Raw genomic sequence first — 26,965 nt, forward strand, 5'->3', positions numbered from 1 at the left:
CTATTAACCCTAATAATATCAAAGAAAAATAACGAAAAACAAAAAAGTTGAAAAAATCCATTTTTGAAATTCGCTTTCGGTGGTGACCGGAAGCATCGACGACACACAAAAAATTGGTCAGAACATCTACAAGTCATGCTCTATCATCTTTGACATGTCTCCAGTTCATATCTTTAGCCGTTCTAGAGGAGATAGGAAGACAAAAATCCAATTCAAAATCAGAAAATTGGCCATTACATGGAACCGAAAGAGATTATTTGAATTTTCTCCTCAAATGCACAAAGTTCATAATAATGTCCATTATCCCTGAAAAAATCACTGAAAACCACTGAATAGTCTTTGAGAAAACGCGTGCACAAAATATGGGAGGAAAAATAAGAATAACAATAATAACTAGACCTTTTTTGTCGTTCAACAAAAACGGAGGGCTTTTCGACGCTTAAAATCACAAGGACCCTAAAGAGCGATAACTCTAACAAAATGAAAAACATAAAAAGAATAATCAAACCGGATTAAGTCTTCAGGAGCTTTTAAAAATGGAAACCTGAAGAGCATGTAATTCTCACTAGACCTCTGCAAAGGGGGGTAACTTTTACAATGTTATTTTGAAAATTACTAAAAGTTACTATATTTCAGGTCTCTAAAACTCCTATAAGGGGTCAAAAAGTGACCCCAAGGACCATAAGTTTTAAATTGTACCCTTTATGCTGAACTCGGAATCTAAAACTGTTCAAAAATTCATTTAGAAATAAAAAAGTTACATGGGAAAATCAGTTTCCAATATTAGCCCCTTCAAATCCCTTATTTTTCAGAATTTCATTTTCAGACCCTTATTGGGTTGAAACATTATCAAAGTCATTATATCACTCAATTTTCAGAAGAATATCTTTTTTGGTTAAGGAGATATCGTGACATGTCCATTTCTCCATTTAACATGGGAACTCCCATAGAAAATTTCAGAGATTCATAAAACCGGAAGTACTTGTCATATGCATACCAAACTTAAAACCTAAAGAGTATGTAAGCCCGCCTACAGATGTCCAAAGGGAGATAACTCTTACTTCATCATATTTGAAATAAATAAATATTTCATTATTTCAGTCCTCTGTAACTCCTAGAAGGGGTCAAAAAGTGACCCCACGGACCATTATTTTTAGATTGTACTCTTTAAGATAAACCCAGAATCGAAAACTGTTAAAAAATTCATTAAGAATTAAAAAAGTTATGGGCAAAGGTCAGTTTTCAACTTTGGCCCCTAGAAATCCCTTATTTTCCAGAAATTCATTTTCAAACCCTAATGGGGTTGAAACAATATCACAGTCATTATATCACTTAATTTTCGCAAGAATATCTTGATTACTTTAAGAGATATCGTGAAATGTGCAATTTTCCATTTAACATGAGAACTCCCATAGACATATTCAGAGATTCATAAAACCGGAAGTACTTGTCATATGCATACCAAACTTGAAACCTAAAGAGTACGTAAGCCTGTTAACTGATGTTCAAAGGGACATAACTTTTACTCCATTATTTTTGAAAAAAATAAAAATTACGTTATTTCAGTCCTCTGTAACTCCTATAAGGGGTCAAAAAGTGACCCCACGGACCATAATTTTTAGATTGTTCTCTTTGATCTGAACCCAGAATACAAAACTGTTTCAAAATTCATTGAGAAATGAAAAAGTTACAGGAAAAAGTGTGTTTTCAATGTTGGCCCCTAGAAATCCCTTATTTTCCCGAATTTCCTTTTTATGACCTAATGAGGTCGGAACCGTATCAAGATCATTCTACACTTAGCATCTCACAAGAATATCTTGATTATTTTAAGAGAAAACGTGCCACGACTGATTTCAATTTAACATAGAAACTCCCATAGACAATTTTCAAAGACCCCTAAAACCGGAAGTTCGGCTCCGACCGATATGAAACTTACAGTATATGTTCAACTTATTAGTCTTAACGTATTTTAATGCTCAAAATAATTTTCAAACCTTAATTGTGACTTTTAAAAATTTCATCCCCCCTTTTTCAATGTTTGAAGTCTTATATCTCAGAAAGTATCAGTGGTCGAAAATCACCATTGCTAACTTTTTTGTTGGTATTGGTCTCTAGAATTTATATCCTGAATTTGAGAGTCTAGACATTCAAAATGAGAAAGATTTTAGCTTCTTTAGCTTTTTTAGTTTTTCTTTAGTAGAAACCGGAAGTGACTAAACCGGAAGTTCAATACCTTACATACGCGAGATATTTACATTTCCTATTTAGTGGTTATAAGAGAAAAATCCTATTTTTAAAGGTACTCCTCAAATGCTGAATGAAAAAAGTGTTCAGTATAATAATAATAATAATAATAATAATAACTAGATGAGATCTCGTTGCGAGCAACGAGTAGGTCTTCCGTCCGATTTTTCGATAAGATGAGATATGATTTTGACTATGATCTTTGTTAAAAGATAATAATATATATAGACTTCCCTAATTAGATTTCAATCCTTTGATTTATATACATTATCAAAGAGCTATCGATGAATTGCTTTCGGCCCCTCTGAACCCCTAGTTTGAGGGGTCAGCCCCTTTTTCTTGATATCAATTGAAAGGTCTTGTGATTTTGAAAACGTTTTGTTCAACAACTATTCAGAGATTTCTTTTCGTTATGGAAATATGCTGAATGGAAATATTTAGGGGCCACCCCTTCAAGTCCTTAATGGGGCCGTTTGACAGAAATTGAAAGGGTGCATATTGTTTAGAACATTATTCTGACCATATTTTGTTCAGTATTGCTTCTCAAAATAAGAGATAATAATATATAGACTTCCCTAATTAGATTTCATTTTTTTGATTTATATAACATTATCAAAGACCTATATATGGCAGGCTTTTGGCCCCTCTGAGCCCCTAATTTGAAGGGTCAGCCCCTTTTCCTTGATATCAAATGAAAGGTCTTGTGATTTTGAAGACTTTTTGTTCAACAACTATTCAGAGATTTCTTTTCGGTATGGAGATATACTGAATGGAAATATTTATTGGCCAGCCCTCCAAGTCCTTAATGGGGCTGTTTGACAAAAATTGAAAGGGTGCATATTGTTTAGAATATTATTCAGACCATCTTTTGTACAGCATTGGTTATCAAAATAATCCCCCTTTTCGAGATATAATGCGTCAAATATTTTGCATTCTGGCCCCTTGTGACCCCTTATTACGTAACATATGATCAGAATCTTATCATATATTGTTGTAAATCGTTAAGATAAGCATCTTTGCTTCAGTAATGTATTACAAAATATTGATCGTTCAAGAGTTATACATAAAAGACTTTTGGCCCCTCTGAGCCCCTAATTTAGGGGATCAGCCCTTTTTTCTTGATATCAAATGAGAGGAATTGTAATTTTAAAGACTTTTTGTTCAACAACAATTCAGAGATTTCTTTTCGTTGTGGAGATATACTGAATGGAAATATTTAGGGGCCACCCCTCCAAGTCCTTAATGGGGCTGTTTGACAAAAATTGAAAGGGTGCATATTGTTTAGAACATTATTCTGACCATCTTTTGTTCAGTATTGCTTATCAAAATATTCTCCCTTTTCGAGATATAAAGCGTCAAAGATTTAGCATTCTGGCCCCTTGTGACCCCTTATTACGTAACATATGATCAGAATCTTATCATATATTGTTGTAAATCGTTAAGATAAGCATCTTTGCTTCAGTAATGTATTACAAATTATTGATCGTTAAAAAGTTATAAATGAAAGAATGTTGGCCCCTCTGAGCCCCTAATTTGAGGGGTCAGCCCCTTTTTCTTGATACCAATTGAAAGATCTTGTGATTTTGAAGACTTTTTGTTCAACAACTATTCAGAGATTTCTTTTCGTTGTGGAGATATGCTGAATGGAAATATTTAGGGGCCACCCCTCCAAGTCCTTAATGGGGCCGTTTGACAAAAATTGAAAGGGTGCATATTGTTTAGAACATTATTCTGACCATCTTTTGTTCAGTATTGCTTATCAAAATATTCCCCCTTTTCGAGATATAAAGCGTCAAAGATTTAGTATTCTGGCCCCTTGTGACCCCTTATTACGTAACATATAATCAGAATCTTATCATATATTGTCGTAAATTGTTAAGATAAGCATCTTTGCTTCAGTAATGTATTACAAATTATTGATCGTTAAAGAGTTATAGGTGAAAAACTATTGGCCCCTCTGAGTCCCTAATTGGAGGGGTCAGCCCCTTTTTCTTGATATCAAATGAAAGGTCTTTTGATTTTGAAGACATTTTGTTCAACAACTATTCAGAGATTTCTTTTCGTTATGGAGATATGCTGAATGGAAATATTTAGGGGCCACCCCTCCAAGTCCTTAATAAGGCCGTTTGACAAAAATTGAAAGGGTGCATATTGTTTAGAACATTATTCTGACCATATTTTGTTCAGTATTGCTTATCAAAATATTCCCCCTTTTCGAGATATAAAGCGTCAAAGATTTAGCATTCTGGCCCCTTGTGACCCCTTATTACATAACATATAATCAGAATCTTATCATATATTGTCGTAAATTATTAAGATACGCATCTTTGCTTCAGTAATGTATTACAAATTATTGATCGTTAAAGAGTTATAGGTGAAAGATTATTGGCCCCTCTGAGTCCCTAATTTGAGGGGCCAGCCCTTTTTTCTTGATATCAAATGAAAGGTCTTGTGATTTTGAAGACTTTTTGTTCAACAACTATTCAGAGATTTCTTTTCGTTGTGGAGATATGCTGAATGGAAATACTTAGGGGCCACCCCTCCAAGTCCTTAATGGGGCCGTTTGACAAAAATTGAAAGGGTGCATATTGTTTAGAACATTATTCTGACCATCTTTTGTTCAGTATTGCTTATCAAAATATTCCCCCTTTTCGAGATATAAAGCGTCAAAGATTTAGTATTCTGGCCCCTTGTGACCCCTTATTATGTAACATATGATCAAAATCTTATCATATATTGATGTAAATCGTTAAGATAAGCATCTTTGCTTCAATAATGTATTACAAATTATTGATCGTTAAAGAGTTATAGGTTGAAGACTTTTGGCCCTCTGACACCCTAATTTGAGGGGTCAGCCCCTTTTTCTTGATATCAAATGAAAGGTTGTATCATTCTGCACAACTTTTCTTCTATATGTTTTAACAAATTCTTAACATTTATGAAGATACAAAAGAAAAGGTGTAAAATTTTGTGAGATGTTTCTGAGACATTTTTTGAGCCCTACCGAGCTTCGGCGCCTTTTGCGCTAGAGAGATTTGGACACCTGCCTGCAAATCTACAAACCTTCCCCTACCTTCACTGAAAATCTTGACTCAATATCTTAAGTCGTTTCGGAGGAGTTTCCAGGACAGGCCGACCCTCTGAAAATCAGAAAATCCTAAATATCTCGAGATGGAAAGTGACGTCATCAACGAAAAAAATTTCCAATAAGGTTCAGATCAATACCTATCAGATCTGAAAGTTTCATGAAAATCGGCCAAGACGTTACCGAGAACTTGCGTGCACAAAATCGGTAAGAATAATAATAATAATAATAATAATAATAATAGGGAAAAAGAAACCGAACGAAAACAATAAGGTCTTCCGTTGGAGACAGAAGACCTTAATAAAAAAGACGAAAACAATAGGGCTTTTCGCCTGAAAGCGAAAAGCCCTAATAATAATAATAAGAAACAGTAGAATCACTATAAGGTCTTCCGTGAAAACGGAAGACCTTAATAATAAGAAACAGTAGAATCACTATAAGGTCTTCCGTGAAAACGGAAGACTTTAACTAGACCTTTTTTGTCATTCAACAAAAACGGAGGGCTTTTTGAAATCTCAAGTACCTTACAGAGCGATAACCCTAACCTGATTAAAAAAACGTTAAAACTGATCAGACGAGATGTAATTTTTACAAGCATATGAAAATGAAACCTAAAAAATATGTAAGTCTCACAAACGCTCTGCAAAGGGAGATAACTCTTACATGGTTATTTTTGAAATTACTGAAAGTTACTAGATTTCTCTTTCCTCTTAAAATTCTCTTAAACTCCTGAAAGGGGTCAAATGCATACCAAAATGGAAACATGTAGAGCATATAAGACTCACAAAAGCTGCATAAAGGGAGATAACTCTTACATTGTTATTTTTGAAATTACTAAAAGTAACTAGATTTAAGTTCTCTAAAACTCATATTAGGGGTCAAAAAGTGACCCTACGGACAATAATTTTAAAACTGTACTCTTTATGCTAAATATATTACAGAAAACATTTTTAATATTGTAAGAAAAATTAAAAAGTTATAAGAAAAGGGTTGTTTTCTGCAATGATCCCTATCAATCCCTTATTTTTCAGAATTGCACTTCCATAACCTTATCCAATCACTGTATCACCATTGTGATAGTCTACTTGAAATCCAATAAAGTCCCTAGCTTCCCTTTTGAGAAAGAGTTGCACAAGTGATTTCAAATTTAACATAGGAATTCCCATAGACAATTTTCAGATCCTGCTAAAACCAGAAGTACTGGTCAGATTGGCCTATAGCTTAGAATATATCTAATTATAATCATTTTAAACTACATGTTATCTTAAAGCTTATTTTTGTTCATTGTTGTCAAATTTTATGAATTTCATCCCCCCTTTTCTCATTTCTTGAGTCATATATCTCAAAGAGTATAAAACATAGAAAAATGTTGCAGCTATGTTTTTGTAGGAAACGAACAGAAGAATTCGTATGTAAAATTTGAGCAAGTTTGAATGTAAGATAAGGGAATAGTTTCTTCCTTTAAAATAAATCAGTTTTCAGCATGTTTAAACTGGAAGTATAAACTTTTACCGGCCTTGCTGACAGGACCGACGGATTTCAACAAGTCTGAATAACTAGATGAGATCTCGTTGCGAGCAACGAGTAAGTCTTCTGCTAGATTTCTGATAAGATCTTGATTGGGAAAGTTTGATTGATAACAGAAATTAAAACAACTTTAAATGAAAAAACAAAAATATTCATATCAATTCTTCAAAATATGTTTAGCAACACATAAAAGACTGATCTGATTGACAATATCTATGTGGTTTTTGGAGACCAGGTCTTCCAACAATCTATTGGAATTCCCATGGGTACCAATTGCGCCCCGTTATTAGCAGACCTTTTTTTTATATTCACATGGAGCAGAATTTGTCCATTTACTCTTATAAGAGAAGAAGAAAAAGAAGAAAAGACTAGAAACTCATTGCGAGCAATGAGAGGTCTTCCGTCCGATTCTGAAAATAAAAACGAAAATTCAAGCTGAAAAAGTGATAAAAGAAATTCAGACACTCTGGAAATTTAACCCTGGCCGTCAGCGTGCAAATACAACGTGCTATCTCCTTTAACCGGAAGTTGACGTTTTCGAGGTTACTCTAGACATTTGCACTCTGAATAACATATTTAAAATTCATTTCAAATACTTTATCTATAAAGAATATTTATGGGAAAGTAAAATATTCAAATTATTTAGTTTTTCTCTTATAACCAGAAGTTGTCGTTTTTGTTTCCGGTGGGACCAACATTTTTCGAATCTGCAAATAAGATGCAATAAAGTGATGCAATTCTTAATTAAGAAAAGAAAAGTTAAAATTTTTATTTCTTTTATCACTTCCTGTGACGACTGGAAGTGACGGCTAATGCTCTGAACCCAAATGGTTTTGCCTACATCTTAAGGACTGTTGCTCATTTATGTTTGGTATCTTAATCTCTTACGGTTTTCGAGTTATTGCTCAGACAACTTCCGGTATAGAACTTTTCAAGATCTCTTGAGTAGTTTTAATTGTAATAAACAGGATATATTCTGGATTGTTTAACCTACCAAGCCAACCTTTTTTTTTTTTTTTTTTTTTTTTTTTAGATTTCGTCAAATCAGTGTTCTTGCAATTCTCAATGCATTTCCCATGTAAAATGTTGAGAAAAGGGACCTACTTAATTTTTCACCATAATATTTCTCCAAAACTCACTTATTTCATTTGGTTTTTGTTTTATATATATTATTGTATTTTCATTTCCTATGACTTCTAGATATTTTAGCTGAAAATGTAAATATAGAAACAAGACAAGGACATACCAGCACCGATCTCTATTTTTGAGTTACTTCCCTTAACAGCTATTATTACATATTATTCATAAGGGTCAAGAGAGTCAGACTGGTTGATTGATTCTGTCATGTAATTGATTGAAACACATTGTCATAAAAATATTGGCATGGATTTATGTCAATTTTTATTTGTAGTTACTAAATGCTGCTTCCTTCATACAACCTAGAAACTGATCTCAGTCGGTCTATCTTTCAGCATATGTCACATCTTTGCCTTTCCCAGCATACTAAGCATAACTATGATAAATGACGACCTGTTGACTCTTTGTCTCCTGAATACAATTTACAACGAAGCCATTACTACTTTTCTTTCTTGCTGTATAGATGATTCTACCCGTTGAAGGAAGTACACGTGCTTTTTGTTTACCTCTGTAAACATATGCTTTATTGGTTTTCACTGCTTAGAGAATTCTACACGGGAGATCACTCTCAATCACTATTTCATAAGTGAAAAAAACCCATGTATTTAACCTTTTTTTCTCAGGAAAACTTTGGCTTACCAATGTCTGTAAAATATAACATAGGTCCTTCAAAAATGCAAGGATTTTTATGGATTTATTTAAAACAAATGAAAATGGCCCAGGATTCACACAGAAAAAAAAACATCATTTATAAAGATGAAAACGTAAATTAAAGGTAAAAAAAATGAGAAAGAAAATTCAGACATAATCAGGATTAAACTCGAAATAATAGAACGCCGCTGACGTTTGAGGTTAGTGTGTAAGGTACAAGCCACCCGAGGAAGTCCGAGTGCCGACCTGCTCGTCGGAGTTTACGGAGACAGCCACCATTTTGGACCCGCTTCAAATTTCAAAATGCAAATATCTAGAGTTTGGATTTATCAATTCTTAAACAAATTATATATTAAGCCTTTTTGGAAATGCCTCTATTAACCCTACTAATATAAAAGAAAAATATTGAAAGACAAAAAAAGTTAGAAAATTCAACTTTTTAAATTCGCATCCAGTAACAACAGGAAGTATCGACGACGAACAAAAGGTCATGTCCTGGCTAGGATTCATCACGATCTATAATCCCTGAAAGTTTCACATTGATATCTATCACCGTTCTTGAGATTATCTGCTGACAGAATGTCTTTTTAAATTCAGAAAATGGTCGGTAACTTGGCACCGGAAGTGATTTTCCAAAAAATCTCTCGGATAAAATAACTTCAGATTACAACACATTCTTCCTGCAAATTTCATTAAATTTCATCTAGTAGTCTTTGAGAAATCGCGTGCACAAAATTAGGTGGGTGGAAAAATAAGAAGAAGAAGAAGAAACAGTAGAATCACAATAAGGTCTTCCGTAAAGACGGAAGACCTTAAAAATAATATATAGTTATAAGAAAAGAAGAAAACACTTGCTGTGGCCTTCAACTCGATATTTAGATATATCAACGACGTATTGTCAATTAACAATCGTTATTTTCATTCTTACGTCGATACGATATATCCCATTGAGCTTGAGATAAAAGATATCGTGGAGTCTGACACATCTGTTTCATATTCGGATATTTTACTTGAAAAAGACATTAATGGTAATCTAACAACCAAGCTTTATGATAAACATGATGACTTTAACTTTTCAATCGTCAACTTCCCTTACTTATGCAGCAATATACCTTCATCACCTGCATACCGGGTTTATATCTCTCAGTTGATTCGATACGCAAGAGCATGCTCTACGTATGTACAATTTCTAAAATGAGGTAAATTATTGACAAACAAGTTGATGAAACAAGAATATCAGCAGTCTCCTTTAAAGTCATCATTTTGTAAGTTCTATGGTCGATACAATGACCTTATCAGCAAATACAATTTATCATGGAGTCAAATGCTGACTGACATTTTTCATACTAATTGTTAGGCCCTTACTTACACACTGAATTGTTGACGGATTTTTCCGTTATTTCCCGATCATGACAAGGAGCACATGGTGGGTGTGACCAGTCAGCAGGGGATGCTCACTCCTCCATGGCACCTGATCCCACCTCTGATGTTTTGGAGGTCCATATTTGCTCTGCTCCTATTTTGTATTGTTTAATGGACTTTTGAGCTTGAATACTGTTCATTATCTCCATATATTTCATCTATCAATTTCAAACAACTTCTGGTCTTTTTCATTCACTTCTGGTATGACTGGAAGTACTCAAAATGACTTTTTACTCCTTACTGAGTGTGAAGGAATCATCTTTCAAAGTTTCAAGGAAAATTCTCATTTTTTCGACAACTTCCAGTTTGGAAGAAATAACTTCTGGTGGAAATAATATGACTCGGAACAGTCCATTTGTCTTTATTATTAACATTTCAAAAAGAAAAAAATAAGAATTTGCATATTTTTAAACTACTTCTGGTGGACAATTGCAATGGGCAACAAAAACTAAACCGGAAATTCAAATCTACTAGTCACAATCTATCATCCCTGAAAGCTTCAAGATTCAATCTCAAACTGTTTTTGAGATCACTGGTGGACAAAATGCAACTTTAAAAACAGAAAATGATCGTATCTCATGACAGGAAGTGACAACAGCAAAATTTAAAAAAAAGCCCTTCGTTCAAATGATTTGCCATCATTGCTGAAAGTTTCATGAAAATCTATCAAGGTGTTTTTGAGAAATCGTCTGCACAAAATCGGTAAGAAAAAAAAATAACTAGACCTTTTTGTCATTCAACAGAAATGGAGGGCTTTTCGATGCTTAAAATCTCAAGCACCTTAAAGAGCAATAACTCTAACAAGATGAAAAAAAAAATAATCAGACCAGATCTAGTTTTCAGAAACATATAAAAATGGAAACCTAAAGAGTATGTAAGTCTCAAAAGAGCTCTGCAAAGGGAGATAACTCTTACACTGTTATTTTTGAAGATACACAAAGTCACTTTATTTTAGCTTTCTAAAACTCCCATAAGGGGTCACAAAGTGATCCCACAGACCATGATTTTTAAATTGTACTCTTTAAGCTGAACTCAGAATAGAAAACTGTTCAAAAATTCATTGAGAAATAAAAAAGTTACATGGAAAAGTCTGTTTTAGTTTAAGAGATATCGTAACATATGCAATTTTCCATTTAACATGGGAACTCCATTAGACAAATTTAGAGATTCACAAAAACGGAAGTACTTATCATATGCATATTAAACTTGAAACCTAAAGAGTATGTAAGCTTACCAACAGATGTGCAAAGGTTGATAACTCTTACGGCATTATTGTTTTTAAATAAATGAAAATTCTGTTTTTTCAGTCCTATCTAGTATTTTGGAAAAAGGAAACTATAGACCAGTTAGTATTTTACCTACATTGTCAAAGATTTTTTAAAGGGTCATTCACAGTCAACTATCTTATTTTTTTAAATGGCATTTTAATAATATTGTTATCAGCTTTTAGACCAGGTTATGGCCATCAGAGTGTATTGCTAAAACTGTTGAAGACTGGAAGTTTGCTCTTGATCATAAAAAATATACTGTAGCAATTACGGTGGATTTTTCTAAAGCCTTTGATTGTATTTCACATGATCTTGTTTTAGCAAAATCAAATGCATATGGTTTTACAAATGCAGCTACAAGTCTAATTTCAAGTATTTAAGTAATCGAAAACAACGTGTGAAACTGGGAAATGTTTGTACTAGCGATTTTTTAGAATTGTACAAAGGTGTTCCACCTGGTTCAATACTTGGTCCTGTTATTTTCAATATTTTTATAAATGATATTTTTCATTTTTTATCAGATTGTGACCTTTTCGCAAGTTTTACGGTTGATACAATGCCCTTGTCAGCACATTCAACCTATCATTAAGTCAAATGCTGACTGATGTTTTTCATGCTAATTGTTAGGCCATTACTTATACACTGAACTGTCTACAGATTTTTTCATTTTTTTCCCAATCATGACAAAGAGCACACGGCGGCTGTGACCTGTTGGCAAGGAATGCTTACTCCTCCATGGCACCTGATCCCACCTCTAAATTTTTTGTTTGCTCTGCTCCAAATTTGTATCATTTCATCGGACTTTCGTGATTGAATACTGTTCATTATCATCATATTTCATTCTACAACTATGCCAATGATAACACTCTCTCATACTTGAGTGACATATTATCTCACTAAAAAATACAATAGAATCAAATTGTTCAACCCTAGTTAAGTGGTTTGAAGATAAACAAATACAATAGAATCAAGATAAATTTCAAGCTATATGTCTCGGAAAGAAAACAAAACAGAAAAATATTTGTTTTGAAATTGATGGTAATATAATTAATCTGGAAAATGGAATAAAATTACTTGGCATGACTATAGATTTTGAGCTTAAGTTTAACTCTCATATTTCAAACATTTGTAAGAAAGCTTCACAACAACTGAATGTACTTAAAAGAAGAAGGGTTCACCTGACTAAATTAGGAAAACTAACAATTTATCATATATTTATCATGTCAAACTTCAACTACTGTCCATTAGTTTGGAATTTTTGTGGTGAACGAGAAACAATAAAATATGGAAAAAAAAAAATACGGGAAAGAGCATTGCGTTTCGTCTATGACGACTACAAAAATTTATATAGTTATCTTCTGGATAAATCAAAATTGCCATGCCTCAAACTCTGGTGTATTAGAACAATGGTCATAGAGTGTTATAAGATTTTAAACAAAACAAAGCCCATCTTACCTGCAAGATTTTATCCATATTGAAGAAACGCACATTCTTTTAGATATACAAATTGAAAACTGCTGTTTTACCAAAAACAAGATCAACAACATATGGTTAAAAGTCTTTTAGATATGAATTCGCAAAACTTTGGAATTCTTCACCAGAATCTTTTAGAAATATTACTTCTTTTAATCAATTCAAACATAACTAGTTGGTATGGAAATTGTTGTAATTGCTGTGCTTGTCGCTAAATTTTATTTTTAAATAATAGTAAACGGGTTATTTTCAGTTTGTTGGTCTTACTGTGATGAATACTATGTCATTGTAATGCATCATGGAGGTATATTGGTACAGCTAAACTTCGTAATCTCAAACACAGATATCTCGAAAACTCCAGATATGTCGAAGTAAGGCCACAGTCCCGACGAAATTTGCTTTACAAATGATTAAAATAAACCCCTCTATGTCGAACACAGTAATGTAGAATACCCCGGTTATCTCGAAGTAAAATTATGTATCCATTCATTAAAATCACGTGTTATCTTGAAGTCAGGATAATTTTCTGCTCTGATGATCAAGTCCGTTAGGTAAACAACCACCTGTCTGTCACGCACGGGTTACCTGCATGTGTTCCTCTGATCAACAGATAATAGCGCGATAATTATACGAGTTGTATGTATGGCTTATTTTTTATTTTAATTATGCAAGCCAAAGGTTGTGTGTATTACATGTAGTCTAATGCATACGCGTGGATGACAATTAAGTTAATTGTTTTGTGGCTTGATAATCGCTATTTAATGCTATGTGTAATATACATGCTTGCATACTTTATGCATATGAAAGTGAAAACTATAAACATCAAAGTGAAACAAAATTCTGTAATTTAATGCAATTAGAATTTACTTTTTCCTATATGCTCATGCAGAATTCACAATCGTCAGTACACACCATCATGTGAATGTGTGTCGTAGTGAAAACTTGTGCTATAGTGCTCTGTGATTCAATGTTGTTCTGTAGTTAGACAAGTTACAAAAGTGCAGATTTCTTCTTTTGCATTTGATTTTATTATGGTAAAATAATTTTCTTTTAACTGATTATACATGTATGAACATGTTTTCCAATAAAAAAACTAGAACTGTCCAAAATGGACAAATACCCCCCGCTGGGTTTTTCAGAGGTGCCAAATCACTAATATTTTATGGATCTAAGAGGTGTTCACAATTTTCTTATAAACATTTGGAGTGAAAAAATAATTGCTCATTATATTTTTTAGCTCACCTGAGTCGAAGGCTCAAGTGAGCTTTTCTGATCACATTCATTTTGACCGGCGTCCGTCTGTCTGTCCATCCGTCCGTCTGTCTGTAAACTTTTCACATTTTTGACATCTTCTCAAGAACCACTGGGCCAAATTTAACCAAACTTGCCACAAAGTATCCTTGGGTGAAGGGGATTCAAGTTTGTTCAAATGAAGGGCCATGCCCTCTTTCAAGGGGAGATAATTAGGAATTAGTGAAAAAAAATGGCATCATTTAAAAATCTTCTTCTCAAGAACCACTGGGCCAGGAAAGATGAAACTTATGTGGAAACATCCTCAGGTAGTGTAGATTCAAATTTGTTCAAATCATGACCCCCTGGGGATAGGGTGGGGCCACAATGGGGGATCAAAGTTTTACATAGAAATATATAGTAAAATATCTTTAAAAATCTTCTTCTTAAGAACAGCAAAGCCATGATTGGTCATATTTATATGGAAGCATCCTCAGGTAGTGTAGATTCAAGTTTGTTCAAGTCATGCAACCCCTCCCCCCTTCAGGATAGGATGGGGCCACAATGGGAGATCAAAGTTTTCCATAGGAATATATAGAAATATATAGAAAAAACTTTAAAAATCTTCTTCTCAAGATCAGCAAATCCATGATTGGTCATATTTATATCGAAGCATCCTCAGATAGTGTAGATTCAAGTTTGTTCAAATCATGACCCCCAGAGGTAGGGTGGGGCCACAATGAGTGATCAAAGTTACAATATTTAGGAAAAAATCTTTTTCTCAAGAACAGAAAAGCCATGATTAGTCAAATTGATATGGAGATATCCTTGGGTAGTGTAGAATGAAATTTGTTCAAATGAGGTCCCCTGGGGGAGGGTGGGGCCACAATGGGGAATCAAATTTTTACAAATGAAAAATCTTCTGCTGAAGAACAGCAAAGCCATTTGTTATATTGTATTGTTATGAAAGCATCATCAGGTAGTTTAAAATCCCCCCCCCCTTAATTTTTTCAATACTGAACTGATTTTTGCTTTTTTTTCCTAGCCTATGTGCTCAGGTGAGCGATGTGGCCCATGGGCCTCTTGTTTTAATGAATGAAACCAAGGAACAACCTAATAAAACATCAATACCAATACATTGTAATAACATTGTTTTTTTAATACATTGAAAAAATAAATTGCAACTATCTGTCATCTTTTTGAGACATGATACTCTGCAATTTGATTGTTGAAAAAAAAAATCAATCAATTACAAAATCAAATTAATCTTGATAACTTTATATCAAATTCATTTTAAAAAAAGGCTGGTCATCCAGTAACTATGTACTATGACAGACAATAAATTACAATTGAGAGAATTAAAGAACAGAGATCTTTAAATTCCCAGGAGATATAGATAACACATGCTTGATCAGAGATGCCCTAACAACTTCCTACACTGAACTCATTAATTTATCTTTAACTGGATGCATGTCCACTCTACCTCTACTCCGAAGGGACAAATGGATTTACACTATCTGCTGTGTAATGTAAAAATTGTTTTTAATACTTGGTGATTATTTTTTATTTTAATGAATACTTTTAAGTTGTAGTTCACATTTTTGTACAGATGTTCTAGATTCTAAGTCTCAAACCTTAGAAATAAATCCCAAATCACTAAGTCAATAAAAATGAAAAAAAAACCTGTAAAATGCAGAAAAATTATCAAATAATGTTGAAAATACCAGTTGCACATCTTCATATGGTAAATAATGAGTGTACAAATTTTCATACAATTCTATGAAATATATAGTCTCTGAGAAAAGGTCAGGACAAAACTAGGCAGTTGAATTATGATATAAAACAACACTAAGTGTATAAAAAATAGATAGTTAAGAAAGTGAAAATTTAAACGTCAATTAAATGTCAGTATCATGGTGGATAATGAAACATCAGTGTCAGTGTACTTTGTAGTCCAAATTGCGTTGTTTCAAAAAATCCTGTTTATTCATGCCAGACAAGTTAATATGATCTTCCTTATTTAGGAATTCATTAATTGTCAAAATCCACTCCTGTACTTTTTGATTTTAACAAACTCTCTCCCTGTAGTAAGATAAATAATAAATCACTCCGATGTATTTTTAACGCCCTTTTTCATTCAACTGACTGATTTTTTTTACTAATATCTACGTTGATTGGACATGTGAAAGGGTCATACAAATGCATGTTCTTGCTTTTAAACATTATGCTTTAAAAATACCTGCAAACATGGACTTTTTTTTATATGATCTAAAAAAAAAAAAAAAAATTGTGAAATTTTGTGACGATGTAAAGAGTTATAGCATTTGCGTCAGAAGAAACCTGAAGCTTCCCTCTATTCAAATTAGGGGTGCTTTTTGTGCAAATGTATTCATCCAGTGACTTTTCATCCGATACACAGGTTTTTTGAGCACTCCGTACTTCAATTTCTTTCCTTTAAGGTTTCTTCTATTGGAAGTATGCATTTGTGCACTTGTAACAAACAATTTATTTTTCTAAAGATATGATGATTAGGTGTTTTTCAAATAATGGACTATAAAATTAATGACAGTATTAACTGAAAAAAAAATCTTTCATATCTTCCAAGTCAATGAACGGAGCATTGTTGTATATTTAGGAACAAGGGCAAATGTATAATATCAACTAATCATGGCTTTTCTGTTCTTGAGAAAAAGATTTTTTCCTATATATTCCTCTGTAAACTTTGATCACCCATTGTGGCCCCAAGCTATCCCCGGGGGTCATGATTTGAACAAACTTGAATCTACAATACCGGAAGATACTTCCATATAAATATGACCAATCATGGCTTTGCTGATCTCGAGGAGAAGATTTTTAAAGATATTTTCCTATATATTCCTATGTAAAACTTTGATCCCCCATTGGGGTCCCACCCTTCCCCCGGGGGTCATGATTTGAACAAACTTGAATCTACACTACCTGAGGATTCTTCCATATAAATATGACCAATCATGGCTTTGCTGTTCTTAAGAAGAAGATTTTTAAAGATATTTTCCTATATATTTCTATGTAAAACTTTGACCCCTCATTGTGTCGCCACCCTACCCCCAGGGGTCATGATTTGAACAAATTTGAATCTACACTATCTGAGGATTCTTCCATATAAATATGACCAATCATGGCTTTGCTGATCTTAAGAAGATTTTTAAAGACATTTTCCTATATATTTCTATGTAAAACTTTGATCCCCCATTGTGGCCCCACCCTACCCCCAGGGGTCATGATTTGAACAAATTTGAATCTACACTATCTGAGGATGTTTCCATATAAATATGACCAATCATGGCTTTGCTGTTCTTAAGAAGAAGATTTTTAAAGACATTTTCCTATATATTTCTATGTAAAACTTTGATCCCCCATTGTGGCCCCACCCTACCCCCGGGGGTCATGATTTGAACGAATTTGAATCTACACTACCTGAGGATGTTTCCACATAAGTTTCATCTTTCCTGGCACAGTGGTTCTTGAGAAGAAGATTTTTAAATGATGCCATTATTTTTTCACTAATTCCTAATTATCTCCCCTTGCAAGAGGGTGTGGCCCTTCATTTGAACAAACTTGAATCCCCTTTACCCAAGGATACTTTGTGGCAAGTTTGGTTGAATTTGGCCCAGTGGTTCTTGAGAAGAAGTCGAAAATGTGAAAGGTTTACAGAGGGATAGACGGAAGGACGGACAGATGGACGACGGACAAAATGTGATCAGAAAAGCTCACTTGAGCCTTCGGCTCAGGTGAGCTAAAAATATTATCTTACCTTTATAAGGGGTCAAAAAGTGACCCCATGGACCATCATTTTCAGAATCTACTTTTTGAGCTGAACCCAGAATCGAAAACTATTTAAAAATTTGTTGAAAATTTTTTAAAAAGTTAGCAGGAAAGGTCTGTTTTGGACATTGGTCCTTTAAAATCCCTTTTTTTTCAGAATTTTATTTTTGGAATCTAATTAGGTTGGGCCAATGTCAGAGTCATATTATACTTTGAATTTCACAAGAATACCTTGGTTACTTTTAGAGAAAACGTGCCATGCGAGTTTTCATTTTAACATAGTAATTCCCATAGACAATGTTTAAAGATTCATAAAACAGGAAGTACTGTTTGTATTGATACGAAACTTTCAGTACCCTTTAAATAATCTTTCCTTAGCATTACGTATTCTTCAGAATTAATTTCCTCCTTGATTTCTTGATTTTAAAATTTTTCATCCTCCCTTGTTTAAAGTTTGGAGTCTAATAACACAAAAAGTATTAAAGTTACGAAAACGCTTTCACTGATTTTTTTTTGTACCAGAAGGTCTTGTTTTCAAGAATCTATCTCTGAAATTTGGGAGAATTAATGGCTTTCAAAATAAGAAAGATTTCAGCTTCTTTTTGAATTTCAGTTTCTTTCTGATAACAGGTGTCGTAACTGGAAGTTCAAAACCTTACATATGGGAGATATTTGCATTTTCTATAAGGTGGTTTTAAACTAAAATGGATATATTCAAAGGGTCTTCTTAAATCCAAGGCCGAAAAGTGTTCAGAATAATAATAACAAAAAAAGATGAAAACAATAGGGCTGTTCACCAACAGTGGTCAAAAACCACATATGGCTGTCTGGAACCATTGAAAGGTAAATAAAGTATCAGGAATATAATATATGGTTAATTATCAGATGCTATTTTTAAAGTGGGGGGAAAGCATTAAATATAAGAAATAATACCCGAAGCGAGCAACAAAAAAGCAGCGGCGTAAATCGAAGGTTTTCACAATGCTTGGATCTGTAGCTCTCTGCCTTGTCTGTCCAAATTTTCTCAAGCAGAGAGCTAATTTGCAAGGTACATGTGTCATAAATCACAAGAAGTGCATATATTGTATAGTCACACTAAATTGTAGAACAATTTGCATTTTTACATCCTTTATGAGTTATGACACCTTGGGATCATTAAAGTGCCAAATAATATAATAAAATGCTTTAATATATATACATTTCACCAAATTTTTAAGTAAATCTTAAATCAGTGATACTCTGCTCATTACTCATTCAATCATGTCAGATGACAGAGAAAATATGACAGATTATTTTTATTAACAGCTGTATTGACTATAGCAAATGGAAATTTATCAACCTGTATGATAGTGCAAATGCTTGATTCCTGGAAATACATCCACTTTGAACTTCCATATAAAACAGTAGCATATTTTCTTGCTTACCACATGTGTATGGAAATTGAACTTTACAACACCATGCATGAAGAAACAACTATTATTCACTGACATTTTTTCATGTAAATATAAATGGATTCTAACAAGTAAAATTATAACCTTCTATTCTTACATGTATAAAATGCTGTATATGTAATCATTTTTACTGCGAATACTGAAAAGGCCTGTGAATTTGGCCACAATAGGAGTGAATTAGCAGTGCTTACTTTTGGAACTCTGGGTCATGTTCCTTGAGCAGCGTTTCCAACTCCTCAAGTTTATCTTCCTCTGCCTCAGAGTCACTGTCGGCATTCTCCGGGTGCTAAAAAATATCCAGCTAGTTCACTCTACTGATAAAGATGATAAACAGAAATATAGACTATTTTTCTGGAATATGTTACAAAACTGCAAATTTGATACTGAATTTTCTTTCTTCTTTCTTGTTGAATCATTTTGTATTTTAAGACACAAGTTAAAGTAAAAGAACTCAAAGTAATGCTAGTAATGTGTAATGCCAAAATATTTGCATTACATGGGTAATGGTAATGTAATGCATTACCTTTTCAAATACAGAGTAATGCTGACATTACATATAACATTACAAAGCATTATTTTTATATACCTATTTTAAAAATTTTAAAAATGGGCATGGAAATTATTTGTTTAGATTAAATATGTTTTAAATGATAGCAATGAATGAAAACAGTTAACCTGTTTAAAAAAAAAATCTCTGTATCTATTTACACTATCTACAAAATATATTCTGTTGAAAGTACAATTACCACACATTGAAATTTTTCATACTTATTTTAAATCATATTTAATTTCAGAGAATATTTAAACAAGAGGCCTATGGGCCACAATGCTCACCTGAGTTACTTTGGCCCTGCTGTTCTTCACAAGATCTCCCCTTTGTAATATTTATTGTGGCCCCGCCCTAACCCCGGGGGCCATGATTTGAACAATTTTGAATCTACACTATTCAAGGATGCTTCCACATAAGTTTCAGCTTTTCTGGCCCAGTGGTTCTTGAGAAGAAGATTTTCAAAGATTTTGCCTATGTATTTCAAAGTAAACTTTGATTCCTTATTGTGGCTCCGCCCTACCCCTGGGGGCCATGATTCGAACAATTTAGAATCTACACTACCCAAGGATGCTTCTAAATAAGTTTCAGCTTTTCTGGCCCTGTGGTTCTTGAGAAGAAGATTTTTTTAATGACCCCACCCTATTTTTGTCTTTTCTTGATTATCTCCCCTTGTAAGGAGGGTTGGTCCTTCATTTTAACAATTTAAACTCCCCTTCACCCAAGGATGCTCTGTACCAACTTTAGTTAAAATTGGCTTGGTGGTTCTTGCGAAGAAGTTGAAAATGTGAAAAGTTTACAGACGGATGAACAGACAGACAGACAGATGGAGGGACGATGGACAACAGGTGATCAGAAAAGCTCACTTGAGCTTTCAGCTCAGGTGAGCTAAAAAGTTTTTAAGAAATTGCATTTAAAAAATAATTCCAGTATGAGGTACACTAATTAATGTACAATGTAAACTGATAATTGTCATCTTTTGAATAAAGTGTCATCAAAACACATAATGCCTCAGGGGTCTAACAATTAAAACAATTTATTGTCTTGAGAAGTGCCCCAAAACCAATTAATGCATTTAATTTTTTTTTTCATGAGGTACTTGATCTAAACAATCTATGTCTTACTGAATGATTTAGATAGCTTTGGGGAGGGGTTATAGTGCCCCAAAAGTTTAATTGCCTTATGACATCAATAAATACACAAATGTACATATAATTGTACAAGTTTTTATCTTATTGGCAATTGAAAAGATTAAACTTCTTAAGAATAAAAAAAAGATATGCAAGTTATTTACAGTGTAATAAATACAAGTACTTGAAATTTGTTTTTTAAATATCATATCCTTTAATTAAGAATGATAAATTTAAATTAACATTCATCAAGTTTAGTTTTGATGGTGTGTGCATGTTTATGGAAAGCACAAGTTTTGTATTTCTATTTTTGAAAACCCCCCAAAAGTAATCATGGTAATTGTAATGCATTACTTTACTAAAGTAATAGTAATGTAATGCATTACTTTAAGAAATTAGAGTAATGGTAATTTAATATCCAAAGTCTTGAAGTAATGGTAATGTAATGCATTACTTTACAATGAATTCACCCCAAGCCTGGTATGCGAGTTAGTAAATCAGTTATTAATAAATATCTATTTAGAACGTACAATTTCTTTGTAGACTTCCCAGTCGGCATCATTTTGACCAAAAGTATCTTCTTTCTTTTTCTTGGATCCACCTGTTAAAATCATGATAAATTCCATCAAGCATTATGTACTAATACCTGGAAGTGCTAAAACATAAACATGGCCTGATTTAGTACAAATCTCTGTTAACCTTGGACTTTCAAAAGGGCATGGCATCTTCGACTCTGCATAATTAAGTGTCTCTCAATTGGTGACCTAGATTCTAATTGGTTGCTACATCTCAAAATTATTCATATCATAGTAACATTGCACAAACAAGTAGAATGATATCAGTTTGAATCATTTTGTATTATTTTCTACAATTACTGAAAAAAAATGCAAAATTGTGGAGTATTAATCATTTCTCTCCGTGTGTTGTTCGTCTAGTTTGCAAAAATTAGCATAGGTACTAGGTATTTGTATTTCAATGACATTTAATTTTGAATTGTTTTTTTTTCAGTGGCAATAAACAGTTCTTCACATGGGAACACTTTCAATGGAAACATTTTTAGGATCCTGCATAGCAGATGTAAATTTGGATGGTCAACAGATAATATTTAGGTTGCATAGAAGTCAGGCCCATAGCAACATTTTTCAATGTAAGGAGGTGGGGGGGGAGACATCCAAAAAATTGACAAAAATAAAAATAAAAATAAAAAAAAAAAGCCTAAACTGCCCCAAGTTCAACTGAAAAATGCTTAATTTAGCACATAATTAGACAGAATCTATCAACACTATATATATATATATATATATATTAGGGATGTCAAATCAGTCAATTTTTGATAATCTGTTACTCGGACGTTTTTCCAATCGAGTACCCAGGTACTTGGTGAAAATGTAAATACAAGAATTTTTAATTGTTAATTTGTTAAAACCCAAAGCTATTTTTATCACATTTGATGAATGTATATAAACATGGAGTCCAACGAAAATGATTTTGGTACTAAATTTATTTATTAAATAAACACAAATGACGCAATTAATAAATTAAAATTACAAATGGTTTACAGTTCTTGTTTAAGATGTATTTCATCAAAAGGACAATCTGTTATGCAGGTTTGTGATGATTAGACTAGCGAAAGAGAAGGAACGGGCGTTGTTTGGATCGCTGGTCTAATCTTTTTTTCATATGTTGGTTGTTTCCCCCGTATACACTAAACTTACTATGGAAACTGACTTTAAACATTTTTTGGAATCTTTACTTATTTTGAAGTAGGGGCATTTCTATGCATGTCTGATTTCGCTGTCATATATTAACTAAATACGTGGAAAATGATTTGAAGATAATAGACAATATTAAACGATGTTCACTGAAAAACAATCATTGAAGCAATAAAAAAAATTAAAGACCACGATAGGTGAGAACAGCTGTATACCAGGTGATAGGTCACTAATTACTGTATATACACAGCTATAGGCGATAACGGGTGTTTACATGTGTAGATGACGACACGCTTATTACCCGTATGCATATTTAAGTTTTTTTTGATAAGTTTTTGATAAAAATATGTACTTTAAAATGAGAAAAAATACACATCCGAGTAACCGAGTACCATTTTTAGTATTCGATACTCGGACGTTCGATCGAGTACCCGGTTAACCGGGTACTCGTTGACATCCCTAATATATATATAATTATATATATATATATGTGTGTGTGTGTGTGTGTGTGTGTGTGTGAGGGTGTGTGTGTGTGTGTAAGGGTGTGTAAGGGGGTGTGTGCGTGTGTGTGTGAAATACTTCGCAGGCCCGTAAGAAGCAATTTTAGTTGGAATGGGGGGGGGGGGGGCACAATCATACATTTTCATTTGGGGAGGGGGGTTACTATCAACTACCAAAAATTCCTTGACAAGCAAAAAAAAAAACATAGGTAATCAGAGATTACAGAGCTCACCTCAACCAATGTTGTCTTTAAGTCCCACACAAAACTAATAATCTAGGAGTGTGCATCCCTAGATGCAACATTTATGAAATTTTGGTCTGATAGGGCTCGCAGTTACTTGGAAATAGACTTATCTAAAAATTTAAAACTATTCACTCATCCAGAAAATGTAAGTCAAATCCAGCATCTGAAGCAAGTTTGAGATTGTTCGTCCCTTGATGCATCATCCATGCGAGTTTGGTTCAGATAGGCCTTATAGTTACTTAGAAATGAGATCTGCTCCAAAAACTTTTACCTGGTTACTCATCCGGAAAATGTGGGTCAGATCCAGCATCGGAAGCAAGTCCAGTAGTGTGCATCCTTAGATGTATCATCCATGCAAGTTTAGTCAATACAGGGCTTATAGTTACTTGGAAATGACATCTGCTCCAAAAACTTTAACCTGGTCACTCATCCGTAAAATATAGGTCAGATTCAGCATCCGAAGCAAGTCCAGTAGTGTGCATCCTTAGATGTATCATCCATGCAAGTTTGGTCAATATAGGGCTTATAGTTACTTGGAAATGAGACCTGCTCCAAAAACTTTAACCTTCTCCAAAAACTTGAACCTGCTCCAAAAACATTAACCTGCTCCAAAAACATTAACCTGGTCATTCTTTAGCTGAAATTGCAGCATCTGAAACCTTGACTGGTACAATGAAACACACTAGAAGCATCCTCCATGCATCTCTGACTAATATAGGCCATAGAAGTACTTGAAAAGAAAACTGCTCCAAAAACCTTAACCTGGGACGCCAACGGTATAACATAAGCTCCCCCAACTTCGTTGAGGTGAGCTAAAAAGGTCATCAGATGTTTTTATTGAGGGGGCATGAGCATAAGAAAGGTCATCAGACATTTTTATTGAGGGGGCACAATTATATAGTAGCTTTGTTTTCTATAGTATTCTATATATCGGCAAAATTATGAGGGGCACGACACCCCTGTGCCCCCCTTTCCCAGTTCCTATGGCCATGCCTCGAATTTAACATTTCAATATCTCTACCTAAAATTATTACAACTTTAATTTTTTTTTTTACTTTTCAAGAGGGCTATCGTTGTGTATGTAATGATTTGCAACTATTTCCTGTAAGTCTAGTCATATTAAAAGGTCATTGAAAGGACTAAAGTGGCTTTCAGTTGAAAATGGTTAATGTTGATACTTCCATCTGACGAAAAAAATCTGTTTCTAAGTTTCAGTATAAATCTTAGATCTAGTCACACTTATTTAACCTATACGTACTGCATACACATCCATACTCCCCTCTCCCCGATCTCTTACCATGGATTTCCTAAAGATGTACACTTCTATTTTAATTACAATGAAATAGTGTGCTCTCATATTTTTGAATTTGATATGAAAGTCTGTCAAATTACGTACTAGAATGACAAACTGAAATTTACACAGCTTTTCATTCATGGGTGAAATAGACTTGGGATAGAATGTCAATGAGTGTAGCAAGAATCCAATGACAGTGTTTCTTACTATAAAGAGGTGGGGCTTAAGTCATCTCATCGTTGTCAACAACAATCTAAAGTTGCAGATGTTATTAATTTCTTAACTAGATCACCATTTGACAGACGGTAATTATTTAGAATGCCATGCCCTACGGAAAGTCCAAGGCTAACAGAGATTTGTAATATTACAAAGAATCAAGCGTCATGTACCAGAGACTAGTTGTGTGATCATTTTCATCCTTTGTTGTGAGGCATAAGTCCTTCTCTTGGCCAGGTCTGCCTTCCTCTGCTTTTTTGCATTACGAATCTCCATAAGTTTCTGTTAAGATTGCATTGTTACAGGTATCATATTCACATAGTGCTAAATACAATGTTTAAGATGCATGTAGTAAATTTATCTCTGCATGTTTTTGTTTGTAAACTAAAACATAAATAATACTGACCTCTATAAAATATAATTTTAGTTTGACTCACCCTTCTTTTCTCTCTGATTAAATGTAACCAACCATCAAAATCTTTCAGTCTTCTCTGCTCAAGTTTCCTTTCTTCTTCCATTTCCTTACAAAAAAAATCCAGTCATGTAGGGGCTCACTACTCTTTTTCACAATTACTTCTTAATTATTTTTCTAATTTGGACATTCATAACACAACTGGCCCTATCTGCAATAAACAGTAATGTGCAAATACAAGTGCATGCTTTGCACACCCAAAGCAAACCCAGAACAATTGTTTGTTGCCTAGTATTTTAACTGTTTCTTGATTGAATGATTAAAATTTCTTAAGTAGAACAGCTATAATATCTAATAAGGTGAAGATTTTCCCATTATACAATGCTTGATACAATGATTCATCAATTTATACTTCCCATTTAAGAAAGATCCATGCAAGCATCAGTTTTGCACCATGCAACTAATGACAAAATATGCTATTTGTGTTTTAAACTTATACTCTGATGTTGGTCTGTAATTTCTACTCTTTTGTCAGGATGTGTAATTTCTACCTGTTTGTCAGTGTATGTAATTTCTACTTGTTTCTCAGTGAATGTACAAGGGTCATTCAATAAATAATGCAACATATAGTGTATAATAATAAATGTAGAAGTATTTATATTCATTTTTATACGGTTGAAAAGTCTTATTTAAGAGTTTCTAAGCACAGTGCCCCATGATTTTTCCTATTGTCCTTGCAAAAAAATTCACTTAAAGTAAGCATGGTCACTACACTGAGCTCAAACTGTTTAAAAATGATATCTGCCAAGATGAACAAAAACAAGAGGCCCATGGGCACATTGCTCACCTGAGCACATTGGCTAGAAAGAAGCAGAAATCAGAAGCAGAAATCAGTTCAGTATTGAACAATGATGGAGGGCAGGGGGGACAAACTAAAATTTACACTACCTCAGCATGCTTCCATTTCAATATTACTAATTAATTACTTTCCTATGTAACTGACCCCATCCTTGATCATGGCTTTGCTGTTCAGAAGCAAACAGAAGAATTTTAAAGATTTTTCCCCCTAGTATTCCTATGTAAAACTCTGATCAATCAGTGTGGCCCCACCCTACCCACCCTTAATTTGAACAAATTTGAATCTACACTACCTGAGGATGCTTCTATAATAATATGACTAATCATGGCTTTGCTGTTCTTGAGCATAAGATTTTTTCAAGATCATTTCTATATATTCTTACGTAAAATTTTTACCCTCTTTTGTACCCCCCCCCCCCAACCCCCTGGGGGTCATAGTTTGAACAAACTTGATTCTACAATACCTAAGGTTGCTTCTGTATAAATATGACTAATAACTGGTTAGTTGTTCTTGAGAAGAAGATTTTAAAGACATTTCCTATGTAACGTGTATGATCAGATTCTTACAAGGGATATATAAATTTTCCTTAATGATTGGAATGATTATTAAGACAGCTCTGTCTGAGGGTATATCACACAGTACTTAAATTTTCTCTTATCTACAGATGGGGGCTGGGTAAGGTACTACTTGCACCATGTTTCTCCCCTAAGTTCCCATTGTTAGATAAGAACCAGGTGTCTCAATCTTCTTCAGATTTA

The 26,965-nt window shown here is 33.6% G+C and overlaps 1 protein-coding gene and 1 long non-coding RNA gene across 3 annotated transcripts in view; one reads left to right on the forward strand and one right to left on the reverse strand.

Annotated features, from left to right (window-relative positions):
• The window catches only part of LOC133192070 (actin-related protein 5-like), a 99,248-nt gene that overhangs the window by 15,765 nt on the left and 56,518 nt on the right, over positions 1-26,965 (reverse strand). The window contains exons 12-15 of the mRNA XM_061327914.1: positions 25,374-25,457; positions 25,110-25,218; positions 21,500-21,570; positions 19,484-19,578 (exon numbers count right to left, since the gene is read on the reverse strand). Of these exons, the coding sequence (XP_061183898.1) occupies positions 19,484-19,578; positions 21,500-21,570; positions 25,110-25,218; positions 25,374-25,457 (359 nt within the window). The remainder of the gene's footprint in view (positions 1-19,483; positions 19,579-21,499; positions 21,571-25,109; positions 25,219-25,373; positions 25,458-26,965) is intronic.
• The window catches only part of LOC133192086 (uncharacterized), a 427,629-nt gene that overhangs the window by 8,165 nt on the left and 392,499 nt on the right, over positions 1-26,965 (forward strand). The window lies entirely within an intron of this gene.

This window comes from Saccostrea echinata, unplaced genomic scaffold (genome assembly GCF_033153115.1).
Source record: "Saccostrea echinata isolate AGI-Se365-2 ecotype Australia unplaced genomic scaffold, CSIRO_AGI_Sech_v1 ptg000025l, whole genome shotgun sequence".
In the NCBI taxonomy this organism is placed as follows: Eukaryota; Metazoa; Mollusca; class Bivalvia; order Ostreida; family Ostreidae; genus Saccostrea; species Saccostrea echinata.